The sequence below is a fragment of the Tursiops truncatus genome, chromosome 12, assembly GCF_011762595.2.
Source record: "Tursiops truncatus isolate mTurTru1 chromosome 12, mTurTru1.mat.Y, whole genome shotgun sequence".
NCBI lineage: Eukaryota > Metazoa > Chordata > Mammalia > Artiodactyla > Delphinidae > Tursiops > Tursiops truncatus.
The window spans coordinates 41,675,010-41,702,406 of NC_047045.1; the positions used below are offsets into that span (position 1 = coordinate 41,675,010).

General features: G+C 36.5%; 2 protein-coding genes across 6 annotated transcripts in view; one reads left to right on the plus strand and one right to left on the minus strand.

Annotated features, from left to right (window-relative positions):
• The window catches only part of MFSD4B (major facilitator superfamily domain containing 4B), a 102,360-nt gene that overhangs the window by 46,097 nt on the left and 28,866 nt on the right, over window positions 1–27,397 (plus strand). The window lies entirely within an intron of this gene.
• The window catches only part of REV3L (REV3 like, DNA directed polymerase zeta catalytic subunit), a 184,222-nt gene that overhangs the window by 12,290 nt on the left and 144,535 nt on the right, over window positions 1–27,397 (minus strand). For 4 of the 5 annotated variants that reach the window (XM_019929582.2, XM_073789509.1, XM_073789510.1 and 1 more), the window contains 6 exons: window positions 23,353–23,494; window positions 21,495–21,739; window positions 20,445–20,553; window positions 18,379–18,585; window positions 9,264–9,373; window positions 2,637–2,751 (listed from right to left, as the gene is read on the minus strand). In XM_019929582.2, coding sequence (XP_019785141.1) covers window positions 2,637–2,751; window positions 9,264–9,373; window positions 18,379–18,585; window positions 20,445–20,553; window positions 21,495–21,739; window positions 23,353–23,494 — 928 coding nt within the window. Of the gene's footprint in view, window positions 1–2,636; window positions 2,752–9,263; window positions 9,374–18,378; window positions 18,586–19,037; window positions 19,165–20,444; window positions 20,554–21,494; window positions 21,740–23,352; window positions 23,495–27,397 lie in introns of those variants that run through there. The other variant, XR_012324782.1, reaches the window with a different exon arrangement.

Genomic DNA, 27,397 nt, shown 5'->3' on the forward strand with positions numbered 1-27,397 from the left:
TGAAATTATATAGACTATGTTATTTGACCACAATGGAATTAAAATTAATAACAAAAAGATGTCTGGAATATCCTTAAAAATTTGGAACTTAACACACTTCTAAATAACCTACAGGTCATTATCACTGAAGTAAATGAATAATAATAAAAGCACAAGATACCAAATTTGAAACTAAAGTAGTGTTTTGAGAGAAATTTGTTACTGTTAAATGCTTATATTAAAATTTTTTGTTTAAAATCAATGATTCAAGTTTCTAAATTAAGACAGGAAAAGAGAAGCAAACTAAACCCAAAGTTAAGTGTAAGGAAGGAGATAATAAAGAGTGGAAATTAATTATACAGTTCTTCAGAAAGTTCTGTAAATGGATGAACCACTAGCTAGAATGATCAAGGGGGAAAAAAATGGAAAAACAAATTATCAAAAGTGAAAGGGATGTTACTAAAGATTTTACAGATATCAAAATCACAATAAGGAAGTATAAATAGTTCATGCCAATAAATTTGACAACTTAGGAGAAATGGACAAACTCCTTGACAATCACAAGTTTTAAAACTGACATGAGAAGAAAACTTGAATAATATATATTAAAGATATTTAATTTGTAATTGAAAATGCCTTCCCCGCCATAAAATTTCAGTACTAGATTGCTTCACTGATGAATTTTATCAATCATTTAAGAAAAAATTTTACACACTTTTTCTTTCAGAAAGTAGAACAGGAAACACTTCCAACTCATTTTATGAGGTCAGATTTTTTTTTCCTGTCCCCAAACCAGACAAAGACAATACAAGAAAAAAACCAAAAAAACTACAGACTGATACTCATGAACATATGCATCACGATTCTTAACAAATGTCTGTTTTCTTTGAGAAGTTTTGCAGTTTTTGCTTTTATGTTTAGGCCTGTGATCTATCTCAGGTAAATTTTCACGTCTGGTGTTATTTTCTAAGGACACCATGCTCTTCACTTTGCCAGATAGGTTGAGTGTCCACAGCATCACACACATACTTCTAGAATAGCGCTCATCATCGCTCTGTTTTCTAATTTTTCTTCCCTCTCTCCCTGCAATTAGAATGCTCACTCTTCAGGGCAGATACCGTATCCAAGTCCTCTCTGAATCTCTTCTAGCACAATTCTTGCTTCAGAGTAGGTGCATGATAAACATTTGGGAGTCATGTTTGATTCTCTTCTCCCTTTTTTATCTTTTCCACACCTGCTCTCCTAAATCAACCACTTTTAACTCCTGCCCATCCTTCTTTCCATTTTCTCTTGAATTGTTTATTTTCGCTAGTTTATCTCACTACTTCAGGACATACAGGTTGCAAAAGGCATCCTGTCTTGAGATTCTTCTCTTTCCAATCCATCTCCACACCACTGTGAGGCCAGTCCTCCCCAAAAAGCTCTGTCATGCTTTTGTTTGATAAACTTTCCTGAATAAAGTTTAAACACTTTAGCTTGGCATTCAAGACACTCTATAATCTGGTCTTAACTTTATTTTTCCAGACTTCTCTCCTGCTACTCTGTATTCCCATGTTGTGCGTTTCCTACTCCATATCCTTCTATATACCACTTTCTTCTGTGCAGAATGACTGCAGCACCGTGGCTGCCTATTGAAATTCTAACCATTTTCTGAGACAGAATGCAATGTATACCTCCTACATGGAGTCTCCCCATCCAGCCTAGGAGGACATAATACCTTTTCTTTGCACTCCTACAGTGCTTAGGGAGACTGCTTCCTAAGTTTACAATGAAAGATCATTTACATACATTTCTAATCTTTCCTTTTAGATTATTGGCTCTTAGAGGGCAGGACTGTGTCTCATGCTTCTTTGCATTCCACACCTCTCCTAGCTCAGTACGTTTTATACAGAAAGAACTAAATGCATATTTCATATCCAAAGTAAAGTGAAAATAGTCGAAGTTCCTGTGGCAGACTGCATTCTCCAAAGAAATAATATCTTCTATCCCACATACCCTTCTCACAGTGTGACTCTGACATTTTTCCCATTAAGAGATGGGGACCTATGTTCCCTCTCAAATCTAGACAGGCTATGATGCTATATGATTTTAAGACTAGGTCATAAAAAGCAAAATGGCTTTCATCTGGTTCTCTTTGGGATGTTCATTCCTAGAACTCAGCTATCATGCTGTGAGGAAGAACAAGTAGCCCCAGGGAAAGGCCAAGTGTAGGTGTTCCAGCTCACAGCCCCACCTGGTGTCCCAAATGGCAGCCAGCATCAACCCCCAGACATGAGAGTGAGCAAGCTTCAGGTGATTTCAGTCCTTAGCTTTCAGCTAAGGACCTAAACGTTGTGGAGCAGAGACATGCCATCCCAGCTGCACCCTTCATGAATTCCTGACCCATAAAAATCTGTAAGCTCAATAAAATGGTGCTTGTTTTACACCATTAAGTTTGGGGTTACACAGCGATAGTTAACTGGAATAGTCTTTTCATTTCTTTATATAAGACATTACAAAAAAAATTGAGAAAATTATACAAAAATAAGGGAAAAATACTTAAACACTTTCACAGACCCATATACCATTATAAAATCTGAAAATGTATTGAAAAAGTCAGAAATCTACAGAAGGTATATGAATTTTATATGTGGTTAGTAGTATTACATTTCTCTTACCTTTTCAAACTTCAATTTCACTGGTTTAGGATTGGTAGCAGTTACAGCTTCAGCAATTTCCTGACCAATCTTAAAAGACTGCTCCTTAGTGGCTCCTTTCAGTAGCACAAACATACTAAGAGGATTAAAAATAAAGTAGGGTAATGAGGAAGGCATTGTAACAAAAAAAAATCTCATCAATAGTAACTTTCCTGGATAATACTGTAAAACCAAGGAAAACCTTTTTTTCCCCCTTACTCTTCCTTATTAAGTTGCTCCCAACCTGAGTTTTCTTGTTTTGTCACACTTTCCTGTGTGCTCACAGTATATCTTGTTACAGATCTTTAAGACATCTAATGTTTCTAGTTTAGCTACACACAGAACAGCTGTCACAGCTGGCAAGAAGGTCTTGGGTCATTCCTATACATTTACAGCTTTCCATGACACACAATTATGTCAGTCACAAAATAAAAGATGATGACTATAAAGAAATGGAAAATTTACTTGTGATATGGGAGGGAATTTCCTTCCAGAACCACCCAACTTAGAAAAGAACACATGTATATTTTGTAAAATATGTTCATTGAAGAACAGTTAGAAAACACAAAAAGGCACAAAGAAAACAGCCATTTATAATCTCACCATTCAGAAAAAAGATACTAGAAGGCTTTTGTGTACATCTGTAAATCTTTTCTCATTTGGGATCACAGATCATACAGTTTGATAACTTTCTCCTTTCATTTAATGGTATATTGTGAACATTTTCCCATGTCACTTCTTTTACATTATTTTAACAGTTGTACTGTATTTCAATGTATGGATATAGTATAATTTAACCAAACCCCTACCACTGGAAATCTAAGTCATTAAATTTTTTTTCTAATATTTAATATATAATAATAACTTGGCAAGCTATGTCCTTAGAATAAATTCCTAGAAGAGGAATTTCTAGATAAGTGGTATATACTAAAAATATTTTTTGAAAGATAATGTGAAACTGAAGTCCAGAAAGATATTTCTGACATACAATCCCACCATCAGTATATGCAGGTCAAGAGGGAAGGATTTCTAATATGGATTAAAAAAAATCTAATATGAAAAATACTAAAAAATAACTGATAAAAGTACTGGGCACTTTTTCCTAATATAATCCAGCTAACTCTGTAATAGCACTTTACATTTCAGTATATACCACAATCTGAGACCAAAAGAAGTAATGGCGAATAAATATACTTAAGGAATAGAGATTATAAAGCTGATCTTCATTTATAACTTTAGTGGAAAGACATTAAATAGTAGAAATGAATACTATCTTGAAACATGGACTTTAAGATTCTTGGAGCCACATAAACCAATCTTATTATTTCTTAAATGCTTTTATATTGGACTTTCAGTCTCATTTGGATGGTTTTTTTTGAAAAGCTCTTTCTCTGCCAATATTGCAGATAGTACTTGTGTTAGAGTTTGATCTGAAAAGCTTAAGGAGTATTTATTTAATATTACTTAAGGCCTTGAAAATAAAAATTTATCAATCTGAATTAATTTTAACATAACGCACAACAAATAGGCCTTAGATAGCTAATTATACTTTTAAGCTAGGCTATATTCTGAACCACCTAAAGCTTTTTATAATATTTTCTTTCTAGGCCCATCTGATGCTCATTATACCAGTATAGCCTTTAAAAAAACAGATTATTACAAAATTTCCTTTTGAAAGATTATTTAAAGAATCAACTTCATTGAGATATTATTTGCATATAATAAAATGAATACATTCTAAGTGTACAGTTCCATGAATGTTGACAAACGTATAGGCTTGCTATGGGCTGAACTGTGCCCCTTAAATTCATACGCTGAGAACCTTAACCCCCATTGTGAATGTGACTGTATTTGGAGATAGGGCCTTTAAAGAAATGATTAAGTTAAAATGATGCTCTAATTTAGGTGGTTAGGGTGAGCCTAATCTGGTGTCTTTATAAGAGGAAATTACACAAAGAAACACCAAGAATGTACATGAACAGAAGAAAGATCATGTGAGCACAGCTAATCAAGCTAACGCCTTGATCTTGGACTTCAAACCTCCAGAACTGTGAGAAAATAAATTTCTGTGCTTAAGCCACCAAATCTGTGACAGCCCTAGAAAATTAATATATTTGTGTAACTACCACTGGAATCAAGATATAGGGACATTTTCATGACCCCATAAAGTTCCCTTGTACTCCTTTGCAATAATTCTCCACTCCACTCCCAGCAACACATGACCAGCTTTCAATTACTATAGATTAGTTTTGTCTTTCAAGAATTTTATATAATATACAGTACATACTTATGTCTGGCTTCTTTCACTCAGCATATTTTTGAGATACACCCATGTTGCTAAAGTAGCAGTAACTGGTTCCTTTTTATTGCTGAATAGTACTCCATTGTATGGATATGCTACATTTGTTCATCCATTCATCTGCTGATGAACATTTGGACTGTTTGCAGTTTTGGACTATCAGAATAAAACTGCAATGAAGAGGTGCATCAAGTCTTTGTGTGGACCTAAGTTTTCATTTCTCTTAGGTAAATACCAAGGATTAGGATTGTTGAGTCATGCTAAGGGGGTATGTTTAACTTTAGATGTAAATGCCAAACTTAAAAAACAAAGATTATTATGCTTAAAATGTTCAGATGCAATAATGAATTGAAGTGCTTCTACACACATTTCTATAAAGCTCTAGAACAGAGAAACTAAGCTATGGTAATAGAAATCAGGTAAGTGGTTGCCTGGGGGTAGGGGATGAAAGTGAGAGACTGACTGCAAAGGAGCATGGCAGAACTTTCTACAGTGATAGAAATATTCTATATCTTGACTGGGGTGGCAGCTGATTACATGGGTCTATACATTTTGTATATTGAACTATGTACTTTTTTGTTAAAAATTATACCTTGATAAAGTTGATAAAAAATTAAAGGAACACATACTTTACATCTTAAAAGTTATTATAGGGTATATATTTGAGATTTTACCTAGTAGTGTTAGGGGTTTTACTTGAGTTCATCTGTGTTGTTTTGGCTAGTTTTAGTTGGAGCTAAGCTTCAAGAGAGCTGACCAGGATTAATGGAAGTTTTGGGTCACTTAACAGAATGTAGGTGACCAGCCTACGAAGAGAAAGACTGTTTTATAAGTTTCTAGGGAATTCCCTCGTGGTCCAGTTGGTTAGGACTCCATGCTTTCACTGCCAAGGGAGTGGGTTCAGTCCCTGGTCTGGGAATTAAGATCCTGCAAGCTGTGTGGCACAGCCAAAAAAAAAAAAAAGTTTCTATTTGTCTGTTACTGGTGCTTTTAATGTAGTTAAATAATGTTTATCTTTGGTTGATAGATCACATTTAAAGCAGTGATTTTTATTTCACATGGGGTGGGGAGTTAAGCGAGGATATTAGAATCACCTAGGAGGCTTTTCTCAATTATACTCAGATCAATTTCCCAAGAGATTTTTGTTCTAGTTCCCCACCACCCTTCTGCTGCCCCGGCAGTATGTGTGTTGTCAAACGTCCTTCCCTACCCTGCCTAAGAATCACTACTACAGAGAGCTTCAATAACTGATGGGAGTAGGTCTATCCCACTAGGGTGGGATAAGTATTATTATTTTTTGGATAAATATTATTGATAACCACTATTATATAGAATAATTGTTTGAACCACTACAATATAAAGATAGTCAGGGTGTTTACATTTATACCGTCTAAATGGACAATAATGCATAACTGCTCTAGAGAGAGAAACACCCTTCTAACAGAGTAATTTTGATGCTTTGTTAACCAATCTCCCTTAGCTAGACTCCAAGATTCATAAAGTCAGCAGTCCTGAAACTAGAGGGAGGCAATGGTCATTCTTCATCATGTATCAGATTTCCTTCATTCTGATGACAGCCTCAGGGAGGCTAAGTGACTTTTTTTTTTTTTTTTTTTTTTTTGCGGTACGCGGGCCTCCCACTGTTGCGGCCTTTCCTGTTGCGGAGCACAGGCTCCGGACGCGCAGGCTCAGCGGCCATGGCTCACGGGCCCAGCCACTCCGCGGCATGTGGAATCTTCCCGGACCGGGGCACGAACCCGTGTCCCCTGCATCGGCAGGCAGACTCTCAACCACTGCGCCACCAGGGAAGCCCTAAGCGACTTTGTTGATGGCCATGCAATCAGCTAGGAGCACAGCTAAAAAGAATCCAGATCTCACTCTTGGTTAAGAACTCTTTCCCTCCACCAAGCATACATTTATTATCCCTAGAGCAGTGCTTCTCAGTATGTTATCATTATTGTCCTCCCCCCAAAAAAGTTAAAAGTAAATTTAACAAGAGAAAGTAATTACTAAGGATTAAAATGTTGTTGGGTAGGGTTGAGCTTTGTGGGGCCAAAACCCACTGTACTTCTTTGCTCCTCGAGGACCAACTTGTGCGCTACTGGGCAGTATTATTACCATTGAGAATGCATGCCCTAGAGTGAACTGCCCTCATACAGTGTATTTCAGTAAACATTTGTTGAATGAATCAGATGGTGAATGGTAGTCAAAAGCTCTAATGATACTGCAGGGAATTCCCTGGCGGTCCAGTGGTTAGGACTCGGCGCTCTCACCGCCCAGGGCCCGGGTTGGATCCCTGGCCGGGGAACTAAAATCCCACAAGTCAGGCAGTGCAGCCAAAAAAAAAAAAAAGATACTGCAAATCTGCAAATACAATTTCTTTCTTTCTTTTTCTTCTTTTCTCTCTCTCTCTCTCCCTCTCCCTCCCTTTCTTTCTTTCTATCTATCTGTCTATCTATCCATCCATCCATCTATCCTGTGCTGTGTGGCACATGGGATCTTAGCTCCCCAACCAGGGATCAAACCTGTGCCCCCTGCATTGGGAGTGCAGAGTCTTAACCACTGGACTACCAGGGAAGTTCCTACACTTTTGATTAGAATAATAAAAACCTGTGATGTCTTATGTAGAGACATACCAATTTGTGGCTCCACTGCTAACTAGTTGGGCAATCTTAGACAAATTTCTTATTCCAGGGGAATCTGCTCTTAAGTAGCATCTGAGAATGTGCCCCTAGGGTTTTCTCCCGACCCTTTTAGGTCATGAAAACTCCTGACCTAAAAGTCCTCTTCCAGGGCTTCCCTGGTGGCGCAGTGGTTGAGAGTCCGCCTGCTGATGCAAGGGACACGGGTTCGTGCCCCAGTCTGGGAAGATCCCACATGCCGCAGAGCGGCTGGGCCCGTGAGCCATGGCCGCTGAGCCTGCGCGTCCGGAGCCTGCGCTCCGCAACGGGAGAGGCTACAACAGTGAGAGGCCCGCATACCGCAAAAAAAAAAAAAAAAAAAAAAAAAAAGTCCTCTTCCAGCTCTGACATTCTGTGTTTTTTGGTTTGTTTGAATGCCTAAAAATCTTACAGTCAGAATCATGCCAACTTCTGCTTCTGGGTGCGTGTTGTCAACTACTGATGTGTTTAAACCCTGAATTAAACTCAACAATTTAAAGTTTAACTTTCTCCTCTTCCCTAAATATTTTGTGAGGAGCTCTGCTAACAAGGTGAAAAACTATGTTCCAGTAATTTTTATTTTGCTAGACTATTCAGCAGAAGTGGTTTTACAGAGCAGTGAAATACCCAAAGTCAAAGTGAGGAGTGGCTTTTGACGGGGAACAGTAGAGACTATGGATAACTGGGGCCTGGATAACTTGAAACTATCCCCACCTGCTGATAATGAAACAGTTGGTATAGGAGGAAAGGTCTCATTCAGCATTAATATGATTATGCTGATTGTATATGCATTAAAAAACTGGAGAAGATTAAATGCTGTTTAAAGATTACCTAGAAGCTATTTTTAGTGATTAGAAGCATTATCTCTGCTTGCTCCACCGCACTGTAAAGTGATCAGAGCTCCTGAGGCAAGTGCTCTTAGAATGATCGCACTGTGACTCTAAGCGTTCAATATGAAAAAAATTTCAGACTCTAAGAAATTTGCATAATACCTATATTGTAGAAAAATTTTAGTAAGTCGTATAAATAAGATGTTACATAAATAACTGGGCCCTGAAAAATATCAAAGCAAGCAAGCAGGCTGAGGTTATTCAGGATTCAAAGGCAGTTCTATCCTTTGGATAGAATGGGCTTCAGGAAGTCTGTGAGCCTCTGGAATCAAATGGAAAATGTATCTGGACTCTGCACTGTTTATAGAAGAAGGTCAACAGATTTTGGGGCCCAGTGAAAAGTTAACCACTCACATCTTTGGCAACTGTGGTTCAAAAACAGTTTGATTATTTTAAGATATATATTTAAATTCAGAGAGCTGCAGCTATCTGAGGGATTCTTCACATTAAAAGCTGTTTCTTTAAACAGATTAGACTCCTGTGTATGCAGGTTTTACAGATCCCTATCTACTTGGCTACCTGGAGGGATGCCTTGGGAATTTTCGCACTCTGTGGCTCAGGTCATATACATTTTCTGTCTCTTAAGATCATATCTGGTAAATCAGGACCTGTGTTAACTCCAATCACAAGATCATAAGGACTGAAAAGAACTTAGGTAGAACTCTGTTTTTAGGAAGGATTACCCTTAAGCCATTCCACACACTGAAATGAGTATCTGAGGAGATGCAAGAAGACAACTACAAAACAGAAAGTTCATTACCTGTCAGTATCACCATATACAACCCTAGCACCCCATTTCTTGGTATCATTCACCAGTTTAATAGCTTGTTCCAAGGTTTCTCTGGCTTTGTGAACAATACTATCACCAACCTGTTGGTACAAACACATTGAAAATAATTTCTTAATGTAGTTTAGTATAAGACAACAGACTTTAATATATAATACTTAACTTTAATTATTAAATATTTCTAAAAATGAAACAAGGAGAAAAGAACATTAAAAAAAACAAAAATCACCAGTGCCATCATTCTTTCTACAAGTACTCAAGAAGAAAATAAGATGAATGAATAATTTAAAAGAAACCAATCAATATACAGACTTGCCTGTGAGTGTATCAGTGAGTACAATGGACTGCACTATATACATAGCTACATTTGATCCTAGAAGAAAAAGCCTTATTTATTCAAGGACTTTCTAAAATGCCTTTATAACCAACTAAGCAGGAAATTACACTATGTATGTGCATGTGTGTCTTTCAAAATTTTTCTGTTGGAGTGTTATGATCATTTTTTTCAGTATCAGTAAAGCTTATGCTGAACCTATATCTCAGTGATCGGTTATACATATTTTTTAGATGACACTAAATATTGATACAAGGAAAAATGCATAATTATATGATAGAAAATATATTACAAGGGTTCAATTTAAATCAAGTAGGCAGATATATGTCTAAGTTCTTTCATTGGTGATTGAGTTTTAACAGTGATCATGGCATAAGTTGACAAAACAAGAAGATGGTGGATCTTGACAAATATGAGAAGCAGGCCAATTATATTTCATAGTTAAAGAACTTAAGGAGACTAGTATAGCACTGCTGCTTCATTGATCAAACTCACTAAAGCTAAGGGTTGGGGAAACTGCCATTCAGCATAAATGGAACATTACTTTTTAAAGTTTTAAAATAAGAATTATGCACTTTTTCTTTTGTGTTAAGACGCAAACAGTATTTATAATGATCTTTCCCCTTTTACTGTAAAGTTTGAATTATCTGAACTAAATGCAGGATTGAATAATACTTATTTTAAAAGGCTGTTTAAAGTCATTTACACAGGAAATATTAAGTGTATGAACAAAGGAATAAATAAAACACTGACAGCAGAAACTTAATTTGGGTTTTAAATTAAGATCATGAATCCTGTTGAGACCTTTAGTGCATTAGAAAAACTTGAGAATATGAACTATAGCCTAATACATTAAAAAAAAAATCAGGTGACCTAATTGAAATTCAAGTTTGAATAAAATATTCAATCTGTCATCTTTTGCCACTTTCACACAAGATAAAAATATGTGACAGCAAATAGCTAAATGGGTGAGCCATAGAGTGTTAGAGTCCAATATGCTTTTGAGATATACACATACAAATACACACATATACTGGTCCTAAATGTCTGCCTCCTGCTGTCTAGTCTGACCCATTTAAGCTATATCTGGAAGAGTCAGAACTATTTTGCAGCTGGCCCTGAAGTCCATGCAGTATGAAGGACTTAGAGGCATGAGAGGGAGGAGCACGGGGGGGGGGGGGGGACAGTGGGAGAGAAGGAGTGGCAATTACATTAAAACTGATTCTGCTACTTTGTGTCATAGTTCCTAATTTGAAAAACATTACAGGGCCAAGAGACTGGATTTAAAAAGAGGAAATTAATTGATTTCACAATTCAGGCAATGGTTGGGATCCTGAAAAGTCATAATAAGAAAAATATTTAAAGTAAAAGTTCTCTGAAAAGAATGTTGGTAAGGATGTGGAGAGAAGGGAACCACTCCTGCACTATTGGTGGGAATGTAAATTGGTGCAGCCATTATGGAGAACAGTATGGAGGTTCCTCAAAAAATTAAAAGTAGAACAACACATAATCCAGCAATTCCACTTCTGGGTATTTATCTGAAGGAAACAAAAACACTAACTGGAAAAGATATTTGTATCCCCATGTTCACTGCAGCATTATTTATAATAGCCAAGACATGGAAACAAGCTAAGTGTCCACTGATGGATGAATGGATAAAGAAAATGGGGTTCATATACAATGAAATATTATTTAGCCATACAAAAGAAGGTAATCTTGCCGTTTGCAACAACATGAATGGACGCTGAGAGTATTATGCTTAGTGAAGTAAGACAGAGAAAGACAAATACTTTATGATCTCACTTATATGTGGGATCTAAAACAAAAAAACCCCCAAACCCCACTGAACTCATAGATACAGAGAACAGACTAGACTGGTGGTTGCCAGAAGCAGGAGGTGGCGGGGGGGAGGGGGGCGGAAATGGGTGAAGGTGGTCAAAGGTACCAACTTCCAGTTATACAATAAGTCTTAGAGATGTAAGGTACAGCATGGTGACTATAGTTAATAATAATATTGTACATTTTAAAGTTGCTAAGAGAGTAGATCTTAAAAGCTCTCATCACAAGAAAAAAATTTTAACTATGTGTGGTGAGGGATGTTAACTAGACTTATTGTGGTCTAAATGATATTGATCATTTTGCAATATTACAAATATTGAATCATTATGTTGTATATTTGAAACTAATATAATGTGTTATATCAATTATATCTCACAAAAAAAGAAAGAAAAAGAGACAATGAACAGCCAGTTGAAAAAGTTGTCAGATATACATGTATGTGTATATACAGCTTTATCATGAACAGTAAATAGTTTAGGAGAAAAATGTGAAGACATAAAATTTTTAATTTATGGAATAAACACATCGGTGACAGTGTTGAGCTGAGACAGAGACATTAACCTACAACTATTAGCTACATTACTCATTCTCTGCATTCTTACAGGAATTCTTGCTTACAAAGTCTTGTCCTTCTCTTTGATAGTCTAGATCTAGCATATTTTATGTGATCTTGGTGGTACTGTCAAATATTTTTGATTGTGTGTTCATTGAAGGAAAGCACACGGCCATAGTCAGTAGTCTATTTGCCTTTAAAGACAGTAGCTTCCATTTTGACTCCACTGGAGCTAACTTGTGACATGTTCACGAGAGACCCTTTCTGTGATGCTGACAGCTTTTTCCACTAATGACTTCATAAATAAGTTAACATTATTAAATTGTGATGTTGGCATGTAAAGAAGGGCCAAATGCAAGCTTGCAGTCATTAACCTCAGAATATCTGAAAAGTCCAGGGTCAAGGAGGCAGATGTTGCTTGGCATTCAGTTTTCAACATGTTAGGTAGTAGCGTACTTCCTGGCAGAACTCCACTCCTCAACTTCTACTGCCAGATCAAAACCCCCAAATTCTTATTCTAAGGTTAGGATATATATATATATACACATACATACACACACACAATATATATATACACATACACACACGCACACATATATATATATATTTTTTTTTGGCGGTACGCGGGCCTCTCACTGCTGTGGCCTCTCCTGTTGTGGAGCGCAGGCTCCAGACGCGCAGGCTCAGCGGCCATGGCTCACAGGCCCATGAGGGATGTGGGATCTTCCCGGACCGGGGCACGAACTCGTGTCCCCTGCATCAGCAGATGGACTCCCAACCACTGCACCACTAGGGAAGCCCTAGATTCATGTTTTTTTGCATGTGGATGTCCAGTTATTCCAGCGCCATTTGTTGAAAACACTGTCTTTGCTCTACTGTATTGCCTTTGCTCCTCTGATAAAGATCAGTTGACTATATTTATGTGGGTCTATTTTTGGAATCTCTATTCTGTTCCATTGATCTGCTTGTCTATTCTTTTGCCAATACTGCACTGCCTTGACTACTGTAGCTTTACAGTAAGTCAGTCCTCTGACTTTATTCTTCTGTAATACTATGTTGGCTATTCTTGAGTCTTTTACCTCTTCATGTAAACTTTTTTTTTTTGGCCGAGTAGCTTGTGGGATCTCAGTTCCCCAACCAGGGATTGAACCCAGGCTACAGCAGTGAAAGCCCCAAATCCTAACCACTAGGCCACCAGGGAATTCCCATTCATGTAAACTTTAGAATCAGTCTGTCAATATCAAAAAAATAACTTGCTGGGATTTTGACTGTGATTGCATTGAATCTGTATGTCAATTTGGGATGAACTAACATCTTGACAATACTGAGTCATCTTAACCATGAACGTGGAATATCTTTCCATTTATTTAGTTCTTTGATTTCTTTCATCAGTGTTTCGGGATTTTCCTCATATAGATCTGGTACATATTTTGTTAGGTTTATACCGAAGTATTTCATTTTGGGGGGTGCTAATATAAATGGTATTGTGTTTTTAATTTCAAATGCCACTTGTTCACTGCTGGTATACACTGTGTATTAACCTTGTATCCTGCAGCTCTGCTACATGATCGCTTATTAGTTCCAGGAGGGTTTTTTTGTGCATCATTTTTTTGGGATTTTCTACATAGAGGATTATGTCATCTGGAAACAAAGACAGTTTTACCTTCCTTTCCAATCTGCATACCTTTTTTTTTTAAAGGTTTATTATTTATTGTATTGGCCGCATGGCACAGCACGTGGGATCATAGTGCCCCAACCAAGGATCGAACTTGCACCCCCTACATTGGAATTGTGGAGTCTTAACCACTGGACTGCCAGGGAAGTCTCCCAATCTGCATACCTTTTATTTCCTTTTGCCTGTTTTATTGCATTAGCCAGGACTTCTAGTATGATGGTGAAAAACAGTGATGAGTTGGGACATCCTTGTCTTGTTCTTGACCTTAGTGAGAAAGCTTCAAGTTTCTCATAGTTAAGTATAACGTGAGCCGTAGGTTTTTTGGTGGATATTCTCCATCAAACTGACAAAGTTCTCCTCTATTCCTAGTCTCCTGTGAGTTTGTATCATGAATGGGTTTTGGGTTTTGTTAAGTGCCTTTTCTGTATGTTAACATGATCATGTGATTTTTCTTACTTAACCTGAATGTGATATGATGGCTCTCAGCTGGTTTTTCAGTGTTGAACCAACCTTGCATACTTGGAATAAATCTCACTTGGTTGTGGTGTACAACTGTTTTTATACATTTTTGGATCTGATTTGCTAATATTCATTGAGGATTTTTACATCTATGTTCATGAGAGACATTGATATGTAGTTTTCTTATAATGTCTTTGTCTGGTTTTGGTATTAGGGTAATTAGAATGAGTTAGAAAGTACTCCTTCTGCTTGCATCTTCTGAAAGAGACTGTAGAGAGATGGTATAATTCTTCCATAAATGTTTGGTAGAATTTAACAGTGAACCCATCTGGGTCTGATGCTTTCTGTTTTAGAAGGCTATTAATTAATGATTCAATTTCTTTGATATAGGCCTACTCAGACTGCCTATTTCTTCTTGTACAAGTTTTGGCAGATTATGTCTTTCAAGTAATTGGTTCACTCCATCTAGGTTATCAAATTTGTGTGCATAATATTCTTTTATTGTCCTTTTAATGTCCATGGAAACTGAAGTGATATCCCCTCTTTTGTTTCTGATATTTGCAATTTGTGTACTCTTTTTTTTTCTTTTCCTAGTTAGGCTGGCTAGAGATTTATTGATTTTATTGATCTTTTCAAAAGACCAGCTTTGGGGTTCTTTGAAAACATGAAATCAATTGAGAAAATCAATTTCACTGATTTCTGCTATAATTTTTATTACTTCTTTTCTTCTGCTTGCTTTGGATTTAATTTGTTCTTTTTCTGGTTTCCTAAGGTAAAAGCTTACTTGATGATTGTTTTTAGGTCTTTTTCCCACTAATATATGCATTCAATCTATAAACTTCCTAAGTACTGTTTTTGCTGACTTCCACAAATTGTGATAAGCTGTGTTTTCATTTTCATTTAGTTCAAAATATTTAAAAACTTCTCTTGAGATTTTTTTTCTTTGACCCATGTGTTATTTAGAAATATGCTGCTTAATCTTTAAGTATTTGGGGGATTTTCCAGCTATCTTTCTGTTACTGATTTCTAGTTTAATTCCATTGTGATCTGAAAGCAGATATTGTATGATTTATTCTTTTAAAGTTGTTAAAGTGCTTTATGGCCCAGAATGTGGTCTATCTTGGTGCATGTTCCATGTGAGCTTGAGAAGAATATGTATTCAGCTGTTGTTGGATGAAGTAGTCTATAAATGTCCATTATATCCAGTTGATTATGTTGTTCAACTATGTCCTTCCTGATTTTATTTTCTATGTGTTGCCTTTGTTTTTGTTCCTATTTTTATTTTTCACTCTTACTGCCTTTTGTGGTTTTGACTGTTTTATATGATTCTTTTTTCTCTCCTTCTTACACATTAGTTGTATTTTTTTTAACTTTTTATAGTGGTTGCCCCAAATTTTGCAATATTTATATTTACTTAAAATATACCACTTTCAAAACACTATACCACTTCATAGGTAGTGTGGGTACTTTATAATAAAATAATCCTAATCCCTTCCTCCCATTCCTTGTACCATTTGTTATTCATTTTACTTATATATACATGTATATAAACATAATCAAATACACTGTTGCTATTATTATTTTGAACAAATTGTTAATTGTTAGATCAATTAAGAATAAGAAAAATAAAAGTGTTTATTTTACCTTTACTTATTCCTTCTCTGATGCTCTTCCATTCTTTTGTATTGATATAGGTTTCTGACCTATTATCATTTTCCTTCTCACTGAAGAGTTTCTTTTAGCATTTCTTGCAAGGCAGGTCTACTGCCAACAGATTCCCTCAATTTTTGAGGAAAATCTTAATTTCTCCTTCACTTTTGAATGATAATTTTGTAGGGTACAGATTTCTAGTTGAAGAGTTTTATCTCTTAACACTTTAAATAGTTTACTCCATTTTCTTCTTGCTTGCGTGGTTTCTAAGGAAAAGTTGGATATAATTCTTACCTTTGCTTCTCTATAAGCAAGGTGTTTTTTCCCTCTGGCTTCTTTCAGGATTTTTAATTTAGTGTTGATTTTCTGCAGTATCTAGAAACCTAGAAAATGATGTCCCTAGGTTTAGTTTTTTGGGCATTTATTCTGTTTGGTGTTCTCTGAACTTCCTCGATCTGTGGTTTGGTGCCTGACGTTAATTTGGGGAAATTCTCAGTCATTATTGTTTCAGTATTGTTTCAGTATGTCTTCTGTTCCTTTCTCTCTTCTTCTGGAATTCCTATTACATGTATGTTACACCTTCTGTAGTTGTCCCAGTTTTAGGATATCTCTTTTTTCAGTCTTTTTTTCTCTTTGTTTTTCAGTTTTAGCAGTTTCTACTAAGATTTCCTCAAGCTCTGAGATTCTTTTCTTAGCCATGTTCAGCATAGTAGTCAGAGGCATTCTTGATTTCTGTTACAGGATTTTTGATTTCCAGCACTTCTTTTTGGTTCTTTCTTAGAATTTCCACCTCTCTGCTTACACTGCCCATCTGTTCTTGCATGCTGTCTACTTTAGCTATTGGAGGGAGCTCTTAGCATCCTAATCATAGTTTTAGATTTGCAGTCTGACAAACTCCAACATCCCTGCCTTATCTGAGTCTGGTTCTGATGCTTTCTCTGTCTCTTCAAACTGTTTTTTGGCTTTTAGTAAGTCTTGCAATTTTTTTTTGATAGCCAGACATGATGTATTGGGTAAACGGAACTGCTATAAATAGGCCTTTAGTAATGTGGTGGTAAGGTGTCGGGGGAGGGGAAGGGCTCCTTAGTCCTACGAGTAGGTCTCAGTCTTTCAGTGAACTGTGCCTCTGGACTGTAGACTTCACATGCGATTTTCAGTTTTTCACCCCACTTTGGTGGGACAGGATGACTAGAGTGGGCTGCAGTATTTTTTTTCCATGTAGAAGGCTACAGCAGTTGGAGCTGGATATTTCCCTTTCTCCAGGTCAGTTAGGCTCTGATAAAACTCCATCAGGTTAAGCGCTGGTTAAATAGTTTCTCCTGAGGGCAGACTCTGTTAAAAACGGAATGCTCTGGTGTATTTCAAAATGGTTCTTTTCCTCTCTCTGTGCCAGAAGCACAAGGGAATTTTTTTTCTGATATTCACTGTTAGAACCTGGTTGAGCTCCTAGAGGTAAAATTCACAAAAGTGTGGGGACCCTGATGACTGGGTCCTTTGGAGTTTTTATCACTCAGATTTGTCCACCCTGAGCCTCCAGCGATTCATCATTTATAGTTCGGTTTTCCCTACCATGGCACTGGTTCTCACAGAGATCTGTGCTCTTGATTTCTGCTCTGGTAAGTTGTGACTCTCTGTATACACTTGTTGGTCTCTTCAGTTTTGGGGGCAGCAGTTTACCCTGTGACTTCACCTCTCTGACAGATCTAAGAAGAGTTGTTGATTTTTCTGTCTGTTCAGCTTACTTAGTGTGAGGACAGAGTAGAGACTTGCAGTTTCTTACATGTTGGACATGAAACCGGAAGTCCCTTGCACAGGTTTTTGGAGTTTACTTTGCCTACTGTGAGCTCTGTGGGAACTTGATTCTTCCACTGCTTTTCCCTTATTGAACTACTGCAAATATGGTATACCACAATGCTCTAGCCTTCATCTGGCATGAAAAGATCATCAAGCAAACAAGCTTACTCTGTTCCTTTCCCAACCATTAGTAAATTATTATATTACTCTGTCATACTATACTGTACTCATGTCAAATTAACACCCTAATTTAGTAAATAACAAGAAATCAGTCTTGTTTAATGAAAAGTGTCTTTTAATTGCAACTACCACTGCAAAAGAAAGGTTCTGCTTTGTATCTACTGGTACACTAGTAAATATGGAATGATTGCTTTTATTCTGACATTTGGAGAAGACAACTGAACTATCATCAGACCTCTATCAACACATTAAAAGGAATTATTTAGTACCAATGTTACTGTAAACAATGCTGTAAAGGCGGCACTGAAATCTCATGTCAGTAATTGGTTACAATAGGGTCATCCAGATTATGCAGAAATATGTGTATGCTAATTTCTAAAATTATCATTGAACAAAACACAGAGAGTTCTCAGAGAAAACGCACAAATTCCTAAGAATATGTATATATCAATATATAAGTCCTGGTTTGAGAAAAACTGATCCTATGTTATGGAAATGAAACCATTTTGTCTAAAGTTTCAAAACAAAATGGTTTAATGAATAGGCATTCATTTAATGCTGCTTTAGTCTCTTTTGAAAAAAACTATAGACTTTTATCACTTACCTCAATGCATGGCATCCTCCCAGAAAAATTAGCAGCTGTGTAGCCAAATGTGACATTTGCTATCAGCTTAAGTCCTAGCTGACGTGCATCGAGCATTCGTGAAAGGGCTCTGTCTTGCTTGTAAGCCTTCATCGACTGCTTCACCATCAGTCTAGTCTTCAGAATCTCTTCGAGCATTCTTGGTAGCACACCCTTTCTTACTGAAGGCTATCATAAAGGAAAAAAAGAATGTTTAAATCCCTTAAACATTATAGATTTAGACAATTAAGAAGGAAGCACAAAGTATAACAATGGCCAACTGTCATGAATTGAAACATACGAACAATAGCGTGGCCACAGGACGAGTGGCCATCAATATAAAATCATCACATTTTCTTTCTTTTGAAGAGGACTTTTCTCCTAAAACGTTCCTGTAATGTTTATAAATCTAATGTAGCACTACTATGTGAGTTCAGAGACCTCCAGGGAGGAGGATGCCAACTAGTACATAAGAGACCATATAATGAGTTCAGAGGGAAATTTTGTTAAAACTCTGATCCAAACCCCCACTCTTTCAGAAAGACACACGGGATTTGTATCACTCATAACAAACCTCAGTTTTTAAAGATCTCATCCTAATGACCCCACACAGTAATCTGCATGGAACTCCATTTATCTACCTTGGAAGAATGAAGAGCTGGGTTGACTCTGCTGACATTCAAACCTGCAGTTCCAGGGACTCTAGGTATTTCAAATCTGATGCTTAGACCACTAAGCCATCCCCTCCGGCCTATATTTATTAGCAATCTGGAAGAGGGGATGAATAGTGAGGTGATAAAATTTGTTGATGCCAAAAAAAAAAAAAATCATTTGTATTAATCAAGACTAGGGAGAATTTATGAGAACTCCACTAGGAATGAAAACCACAAAACAGTATTAACTCTGAAGATGATTCACAGACACGTGCAAGGTAATGCATGTTGGACTGAACAATTAAAACCTCAGGAATAGGATAATCACACTCCTGAATATTAAAAAATCTAGTTTTCATTAAGCTTTACACATTGGGTCAAAATGTAGATGCAAGTTCTTAAAATGCTGTTAAAGGGAGATAAAATAATAAGCTGCTAGATATGTGACAATGAAAACATATTGTAACCTCTAATTCATTCTGTGTACCTTCTGAAGCAGCCATAATGTTTATATTAAGACATAATATATGTTATTATGTTAAAATGTAATATTTTCCAAAATGTAATATATCATGAACTCACTTGGTAAAAATTTTCCTCATATCTAAATGGCTAATTTTATAGTACTCTTTAAACACAGCATCCTCTTACTGGTAGAGAACGATGATACTTTTGCTAAGTACACCAGAATGAATTTGAGGGCTAGCGGGGTCCATGCTACCACCACCAACCACCCTACCATCCCCACGATTCTAGTACAGACTCACTGCTAAGGAAATAGAAAAGAAAGGAATGAAGTTGGCATATGAGAGGCAATATAATCTTCTCCTAGATCTCTTCCTATTTGTCTTTATTCATTTATGAGGCTTTTTTAGTTTCTTTTGAGGGGAGACAAAGGAGAGAAAAAAGGGACTCTGTTATTAGTTTGGGTATCTTCTTAAAAAATACAATCAATAAATACATTAGAATATCATTATTTCTAAGGCAGTCTTAATTTAAAGTATATAAAACAATTAGTAAAGTATACACATTAAGGCAATTTTAATCTTTATAAGTTAACATTGTTGTGATCATAAAATAGCTACTTAAGCCTGCCAGATTCTAATAAAGGGCAGAAGGTATATAGGCACATTTATTTCTTGCAATAGTTCATTAAAAGCTAAAATCTTATAATTAAAAGATTTTAAACCTAAATTCATGCAGAACGAGATTACTATTTTTTTTTAAATGATTTAAAAAATTTCTTGGAAGATTCCCTATATCTTTGACTTTCTGAGATAAGATATTGAAGCAAACTTTTTTTTTTTTTGGTATTATATGCCAACAACATCTAAACGATCAGCTCTCCAAAGGTTAAGCCACAGTTGATACCTTTCATTTCTAAAAGAGTATTACCTTGACAAAAGCTATTCCATTGGGGGACACTGTGATATCATGCCTAATTTGGTAAAGTAAATCTGGAGGTACTCTTAGAGAGGTACAGCCAAATTTGAACTCATCATACCTGTTAAGAAAAAAAAAAATTAAGCAAATACTTTCTCAAATCATAGAACAGAGATTCTAGGCAATTTTAGGAATCTTTCTAATTCTATTGGAAACTCATTTTTAAACATCTAAACATGAATTAATATACTTAGTAATATGTTTAGTTACCAAAAAGCAGTTTTTCAAATATTAGAAACATTTCTTAAATAGCACTATCCTAAAGTACATGGGAAAAATCTATACTAAAATACCAAATTTCAGCTCAACATATGACTACCTTACACTAAGTTCCCTGAAGAAAAATTTAAGCCTTAAGTAAAAAGACTGCAACTAACTTTTCCAAATTCCTGTTCTTACTAAAAAGACAGAATTACCAATACAATTTCCATAAAAGCTTTCTATAAGGAGTGAATATACTTCAGACTAAAACTATAACACTTGGTTTTAAATACACAGAAATCATTATAAAGGAAGACTGTATATTTCTTATGAGAAAAAATTTGGTTGACATGAAAAAATAAAATGTAACATTTGGCAATTTAACTTTTTTTTAGAAAACGAACTATTTCTAAGGAAAGTCAAGAGGAGGTCATAGCCGAAGTTATAAGACCATAATCCTCAAACTGTTCCACTGAAAAGTGATTTATACCAACAAATTAAATATAACTCTTATTTAAAAAGAGACCATAGATATACACAAAGATGGAACAGATAAATTGGCTGATCGTATTCACAGTCTTCTTCATATGAGTTATTCATCCATGATGCTCAATCAGTCATATGGTGATCCATGTTAATTAATTAGTAAGGTAACTACAAAGAGCGGACTAGATGTGCTACAGCCCATTCATCTTGCTCGTAAGGGCAGTCTCATGTGCAAAGAGGCACTCAAAGAAAGTCTAATTTTAGTAAGAAATACAAAGTACAACAAAGTAATTGTAAATATGAAAAAAAACTTACTTCCCCAAGTTTTCCACATGGCCAAGGCAGGTGGAGAAACAGTAGTTGTATGCAATCACAATAGAAGGATACAGTGACTGGAAATCCAAAACGAGAACAGAGTTGCTATAGAAACGAGATTCAGGCTCCATAATTAGAGGAACACACTGTGGAGCTCTCATCTGGGATCTTTGCTGTACACTAGGTGTCACAGGAATATAGTTCATTGGTTTAGCAATACGCAACATCATTGATTCCACACGGTACTGCAGGCAGAGAGGTAGAAGTAGGGAGAGAAGAAGAAACTTAAATACAAATATACTGGTCTTCTGAATATGTGAAAATCATTTGGGGGATGTTTTACTCTTCAAAATACGGCTGTAAGACTTTTCTTACAACACAGTTACATAATGTTGGTTATTTAATCGGCTTTCAGGTATCAGAAGGGAACCCTTCATAAGTCCTTTTCCTATTCCCATAACTTTTATAAAAACTGCAAAATACGTCAGATAACTTACACAATAAATTATTTTTGAAAAGACAGACACAATTAGATTTCTTTTAATATTTAAAGATAGCAATATCATAATAAACAGATGTAGAAGAGACAGTTGTACAATTTGACAATTTCATTTAAAAAGTTGGCCAATAATCTTTGACAAATTTGGGAAAATTAGAGAATGGGGGTCAGGACACTTGAGATGGGTAAATGTTATCTCAATTTCCCAAGAAGGAACACAAGATTCCAAAACTGAAAGGTAGTCAGGTTAATACTGGTCCCTCACAAAAATTAATCAAGCAATTACTGATTGTTTATAATAACTGCTATAAAGCAGACGGTTTATAGTTTAGAAAAAGAAAGCACTCACAAGAACCAGCATGGGTTCACTGAAGTATTCTCATGTAGTTTTAAAGTATCTTTGCCTTTTATTATGAGCCAGATCAAATAGTTTTTGAAACTTGTGGGAGTATAAATAAGTAAAATAAATAGCTTTATAAGCTATTTAATAATAGCAATAAAATTAAATACAGCAACAGGTAATGCTAAAGTAGTTAGTGCTCTAGTTTTGCTATATATACTGAATTGGTAGATTGGGGGAATGTTATAGATATAAAATAATTAAAATAATTAAAATAAAAGATTTTATGAGGTTAAGGAAACTAAGCGATTTAATGTAGTATCCTGGATGGCTAGCACAGTGTTTATTTAACACACTAGAAGTATTCAAATAAACATTTGTGGAATAAAAGCATGAAACCATTTTCAGCAAGGCATTTAAACAAAAATCTTTCATTATATCCTTGGGAAACTAGTTAGAAAGAGATGAGTTAAATGGCTTCCAAGCTCCCATTTTTCTTTAACATTAAAAAAAAGTGATACAGCCCACTTATGTTGATTCCCAAATCCTCCTCCTTTTTTTTATATTAAAGTTATCTGCTGGGAGTTGGAACAGCCAAAAGTAGGAATGTAAAACAAAAGAGAGGTAGGCTTTCTTTGCCGCATCCCCAGTTCTGAGCGGCCTTTCAAGTCATCCCTAATCACACTGACAGTATTCAGGAACCTAATACCATCCTCAAGGGCATAGCCATTTATTTTCTTATTATCATGCAAAACTCAGCAGTGGCCAAAAAGTTGGTGTGGAGAAAAAATAAAAAGCGGAGCTCTAACAAAGTTAAAAAAAAAAAAGCAGAGCTATTAAGTGGATTAAAGCTTTTCCAGAAAATGAAATTATAAGATTTGATTAACTAGCTACATGTATATATTAGTTGGTACCAGAAAGAAAGTTAAAAAAAAAGCAACAAATCACTTCAGACATCTCAAAAGTACATATATCATTCACATAGAACTTTCAGGTGTGCAAGAAAATTGACTTCCTACCTGTGAACCCCTTGTCAGTACATGTAAAAACTGAATGCCAAAAAGTCTAGCCATTTCACTGGTTTTCCCAATCAGGTCCAGCTGTTCTAACATTTGGAGATTTCCACGGACACGGCTAATGTAATGATCAACCATTTTCCATCTGTTAAAAGAGAATCCATGCTATGAATGTTTGAGAAAAATTTGTATACTTGAAACTAGTACTGTTTTCATTATGTCAAAAACTACCTATTAAAAGTGAGGTTATTTACGGAGGGAGTCATGATCGAGCCTTTAGCAAAGTACGTTAAGGAGTTAAACATTAGAAAATTTCAGATATTTCAAGGGCATAAAACCTAGTGAAAACATGTAAAGTTTAAAATAATGCTTGTGATAAGGTGGTAAGACTAAGGATAATTATTTTCAACATTTTGCTTGATTTTACTCTATTTTTATTATAAAAAATTAACACTGTCTCTTAGATGCCACTGCTAATGATGCAATAATTATACAATTATAATTATGCTATTTAAAGGCTTTTAAAAAACATGTAGGCTTTGGGTTATCACTGTTAATACCAGTCTTAAAAATTTAAGTATGCACTGGTGTCTTATGGAAAGAAACAGAGTAATTTGGTGAAGATTTAGAAAAATCAGGAAAATAATTTTATTTTTTATTATTATTATTATTTTTTGCGGTACGCGGGCCTCTCACTGTTGTGGCCTCTCCAGTTGCGGAGCACAGGCTCCGGACGCGCAGGCTCAGCGGCCATGACTCACGGGCCCAGCTGCTCCGCGGCATGTGGGATCCTCCCGGACTGGGGCACGAACCCGTGTCCCCTGCATCGGCAGGCGGACTCTCAACCACTGCGCCACCAGGGAAGCCCCCATATCACATTTTAATATGTATTTTTTTAAGATCATTCATGTGATCCTTCAATAATACATATAGCCAAATGTAAAGCTTAAGATAATGCATTATGTGTGGATTCAGTTCCTTTAAATATGTTAAGTCCAATTCTCGATTTCACTTGGCAAAAACATACATATCCTAGATAATACCTAATTAGAGGCAGCAAAATATGCATTTAGAGCATTCTAGGGTATATAAACAAACCACCAAATGTAGTTTTCAACGTTAGCTTTGATATCAAGTTTCATTTTATTTATTGGTATATAACTTCTCCTAAGCTTCTGTTTCTATAAGGCTTTGATCATAAGCTCAGTGCTTTCTGTGATTTAACTTCACTTCCTTGAGATTCCTTAAAAGAGACTGGAGAATAAGTTGACATGCTCAGAAAGCAGTTTCCCCAAATATATCAAATTGTTTTTAAGGCTAGACTTTCCTATCCTCACCATCATATGGCCTTACAATTCAATAAGCAGAGCTTCATTCATTTCAAACATCAGATACATTAATTTTAGGACTATGTTCTTTATACAGCTATTTTCTAAGCTTATTACTATCCATTTTACCTTTAACCTAAGGAACAGTAGAGGTGGGAACTTTCAGTTCTGATTACAGTAGAGTAACTGGTACTAGACTAGCCCTCCTGGATAAAGGAGTCAAGGGAATCGTTTTTGGGCAATGAACAATAGGTAATGTAGGGCCATGCTCCTTGAGAGAAGGGAAACTCATGAGGTAAGCCCCAGCCTGCATGGAGCTAATTTTCTAAACACGGTGCAATGCGCTAAGTCTGAGCAGAGCTGGCTATACTGCTAAGCTGAGGAGGCAGGGATCAGAGTTCAGGCAGCTGCCGCTGGGGTCTGTGGGACAGGGCACCTGTGCAAGGGGCAGGCTTAGCATTTAGAAGTAAGGTGGGGCCTCCCTGTGAGTAACTGGCCCAGGGCTATGCTGAAAATGAGCAGGAGGAAACCACATGAGGCTTACTAGAGAGTAGCTGCTCTGGGCTTCAGTTTGGAACAGAACTTGTTAGATAGTGTTGCAGTTGGAGGTCTAGCCATGCCAGAGTGGAGAGACTTCATTACCCCCTTATTAACAACCTGGGCATCCAGCTGAGAGCTCAGAAAAACCACGCCTTAGGAGTAAGGCAGAGTAAAGCCAACTGTAGACCAACCTAAAACCAAGCACTAACAATATGCACATAGAATCTGGAGACTGAGTCTTGTCAAGTTGGAGGGGCTTAGGAAACACTTTGGGCTTTTCAGAAATCCACCTTGACAAAGCACAAAAACCAGGTTTGCACAAGTTCAAGGTGATCAGCCAATCACTGAATTGCCTACTAGGCAAAAATAAACATGCTTCAGAGGAAGATAAAATCCAGAATCTGTACAACAGAACATGAGCAATATCCATTACATAATCATGCAAAGAAACAAAAAAATATGACCCACAGTTAAGAAAAATAGCAGTCAACAGAAACTAATACAGAGATGGCCAGGTGTTGGATATAGTAACAGATAACATATAGGTATGTTCAAAAATCTAAAGAAAAGATATTCAAGAAGTTAAAAGAAAAATGTAATCTTAGTGAGTTAACCAATGGAGAAATCCACCAAATATGGAAACTATCAAAAGAAAGAACCAAATGAGAATTCTGGGACTAAAAATAACTGAAATACAAAATTTATTGGTTATTCTTTTTTTTTTTGGCCGCACTGTGGGGCATGCGGGATCTTAGTTCCCTGACCAGGGATCAGACCTGTGCCCCCTGCAGAGGAAGTGCAGAGTCCTAACCAATGGACAGCCAGGGAAGTCGCTATTGATTGTTCTTAACAGCAGGTTGGTGATGACAGAAGAAAGTTAGTAAACTTAAAGATAGGTCGTTAGAAAAAAGACTGAAGAAAAATGTACAGAGCCTCAAGGGTCTATGGGACACTGTCAAATAGAATAATATACATAGAGATTATTGAGATCATCAGTAAGTTGAGGTTATAAAAAAATCAGGTGAAATAAATTTCATAGGTAACAAACCCTTAGAAGAACAGATAGGACATATAACCTATTTCATCTTTGGCAGAGAACAGGAGGGAGATGCAACGGCCATAAAAGCAGGTAAGAATGAAATTGTTAATGTGTTAATAAATTCTTAAAGGTCATGTATGGGCTAGCATGACAATTTAGAATCACTGGAAGCCCTAGACACCAGGGAAATCTTTTTCCACGAGCCTCCACCAAGTGCTCACAAGAAAGACTGGGGGCAGGACAGTGCACACAGGAATAAAACCCTGCAACTTCTTCCAACCCTTCTCTTATATGAAGCAAAGCCTTGAGCTACTGTGGGACCAGCAAGAAATTCTCCAATCCTTAGGGTTTATGCAAAGATCCATTATCTCTGGGAAGAGAAGAGATGCAAAAGATGTTTACAGCTGGGAGGGGGTAGTAGTAAAAGCTGCACCCGAGGGAAGGCAGGAAACCTCCCCTGTTCCAACCACGGGCCTTGTACCAAGTAACAAACAGTAGCTGTCTATCACTGGGAAAGGGGCAGGAAACTTTCCCATCATAGATTCCAGGTAAAGAAACACCACTCCTGGGGAAGGAGTAGAAGCATAAGCCATGTTCCTCTGTGGAAGAGTCAGGAAACCTGCTTGGGCCAGGACCTGGCAGTGATACAAAGCAGAAGTCTATCACCACTGTGGGAAGAGCAGGAATGCTGAGAAAGCCTCATCTTCGAGGCCTGGGAGAGCAGGAACTCTCAAAGACTAACTCTGGACCAGGAAAAGTGAGTTAATTCCCCTGCCTCCACTATAAGTCTTACACAGAAAAACAGCAGCAGCAGCCATCCACTCATTAAGCCTGACTTTGCCAAAAAAAAAAAATATATATATATATATATATATATTGCATACACTGGAAAAAGGAGAACAAATGTTGATTTCTCATCAGAAATAATGAAGGCCAGGAGAAAAGGGAATTTAAAGCAGTGAAAGAAAAATAATTCTCAACCCCAGGATTAGTGAAAATATTCAAAAATAAGGGTGAGATAAAGAAAGACATTTTCAGATAAATAAGGGCTGAGAGAATTTCTTGCCAGGAGTCTTCCCCTAGAAGAACTGCAAAGAAAACGATTTAGCACTTTCTTCAATGAAAATGTATGTTCACACAA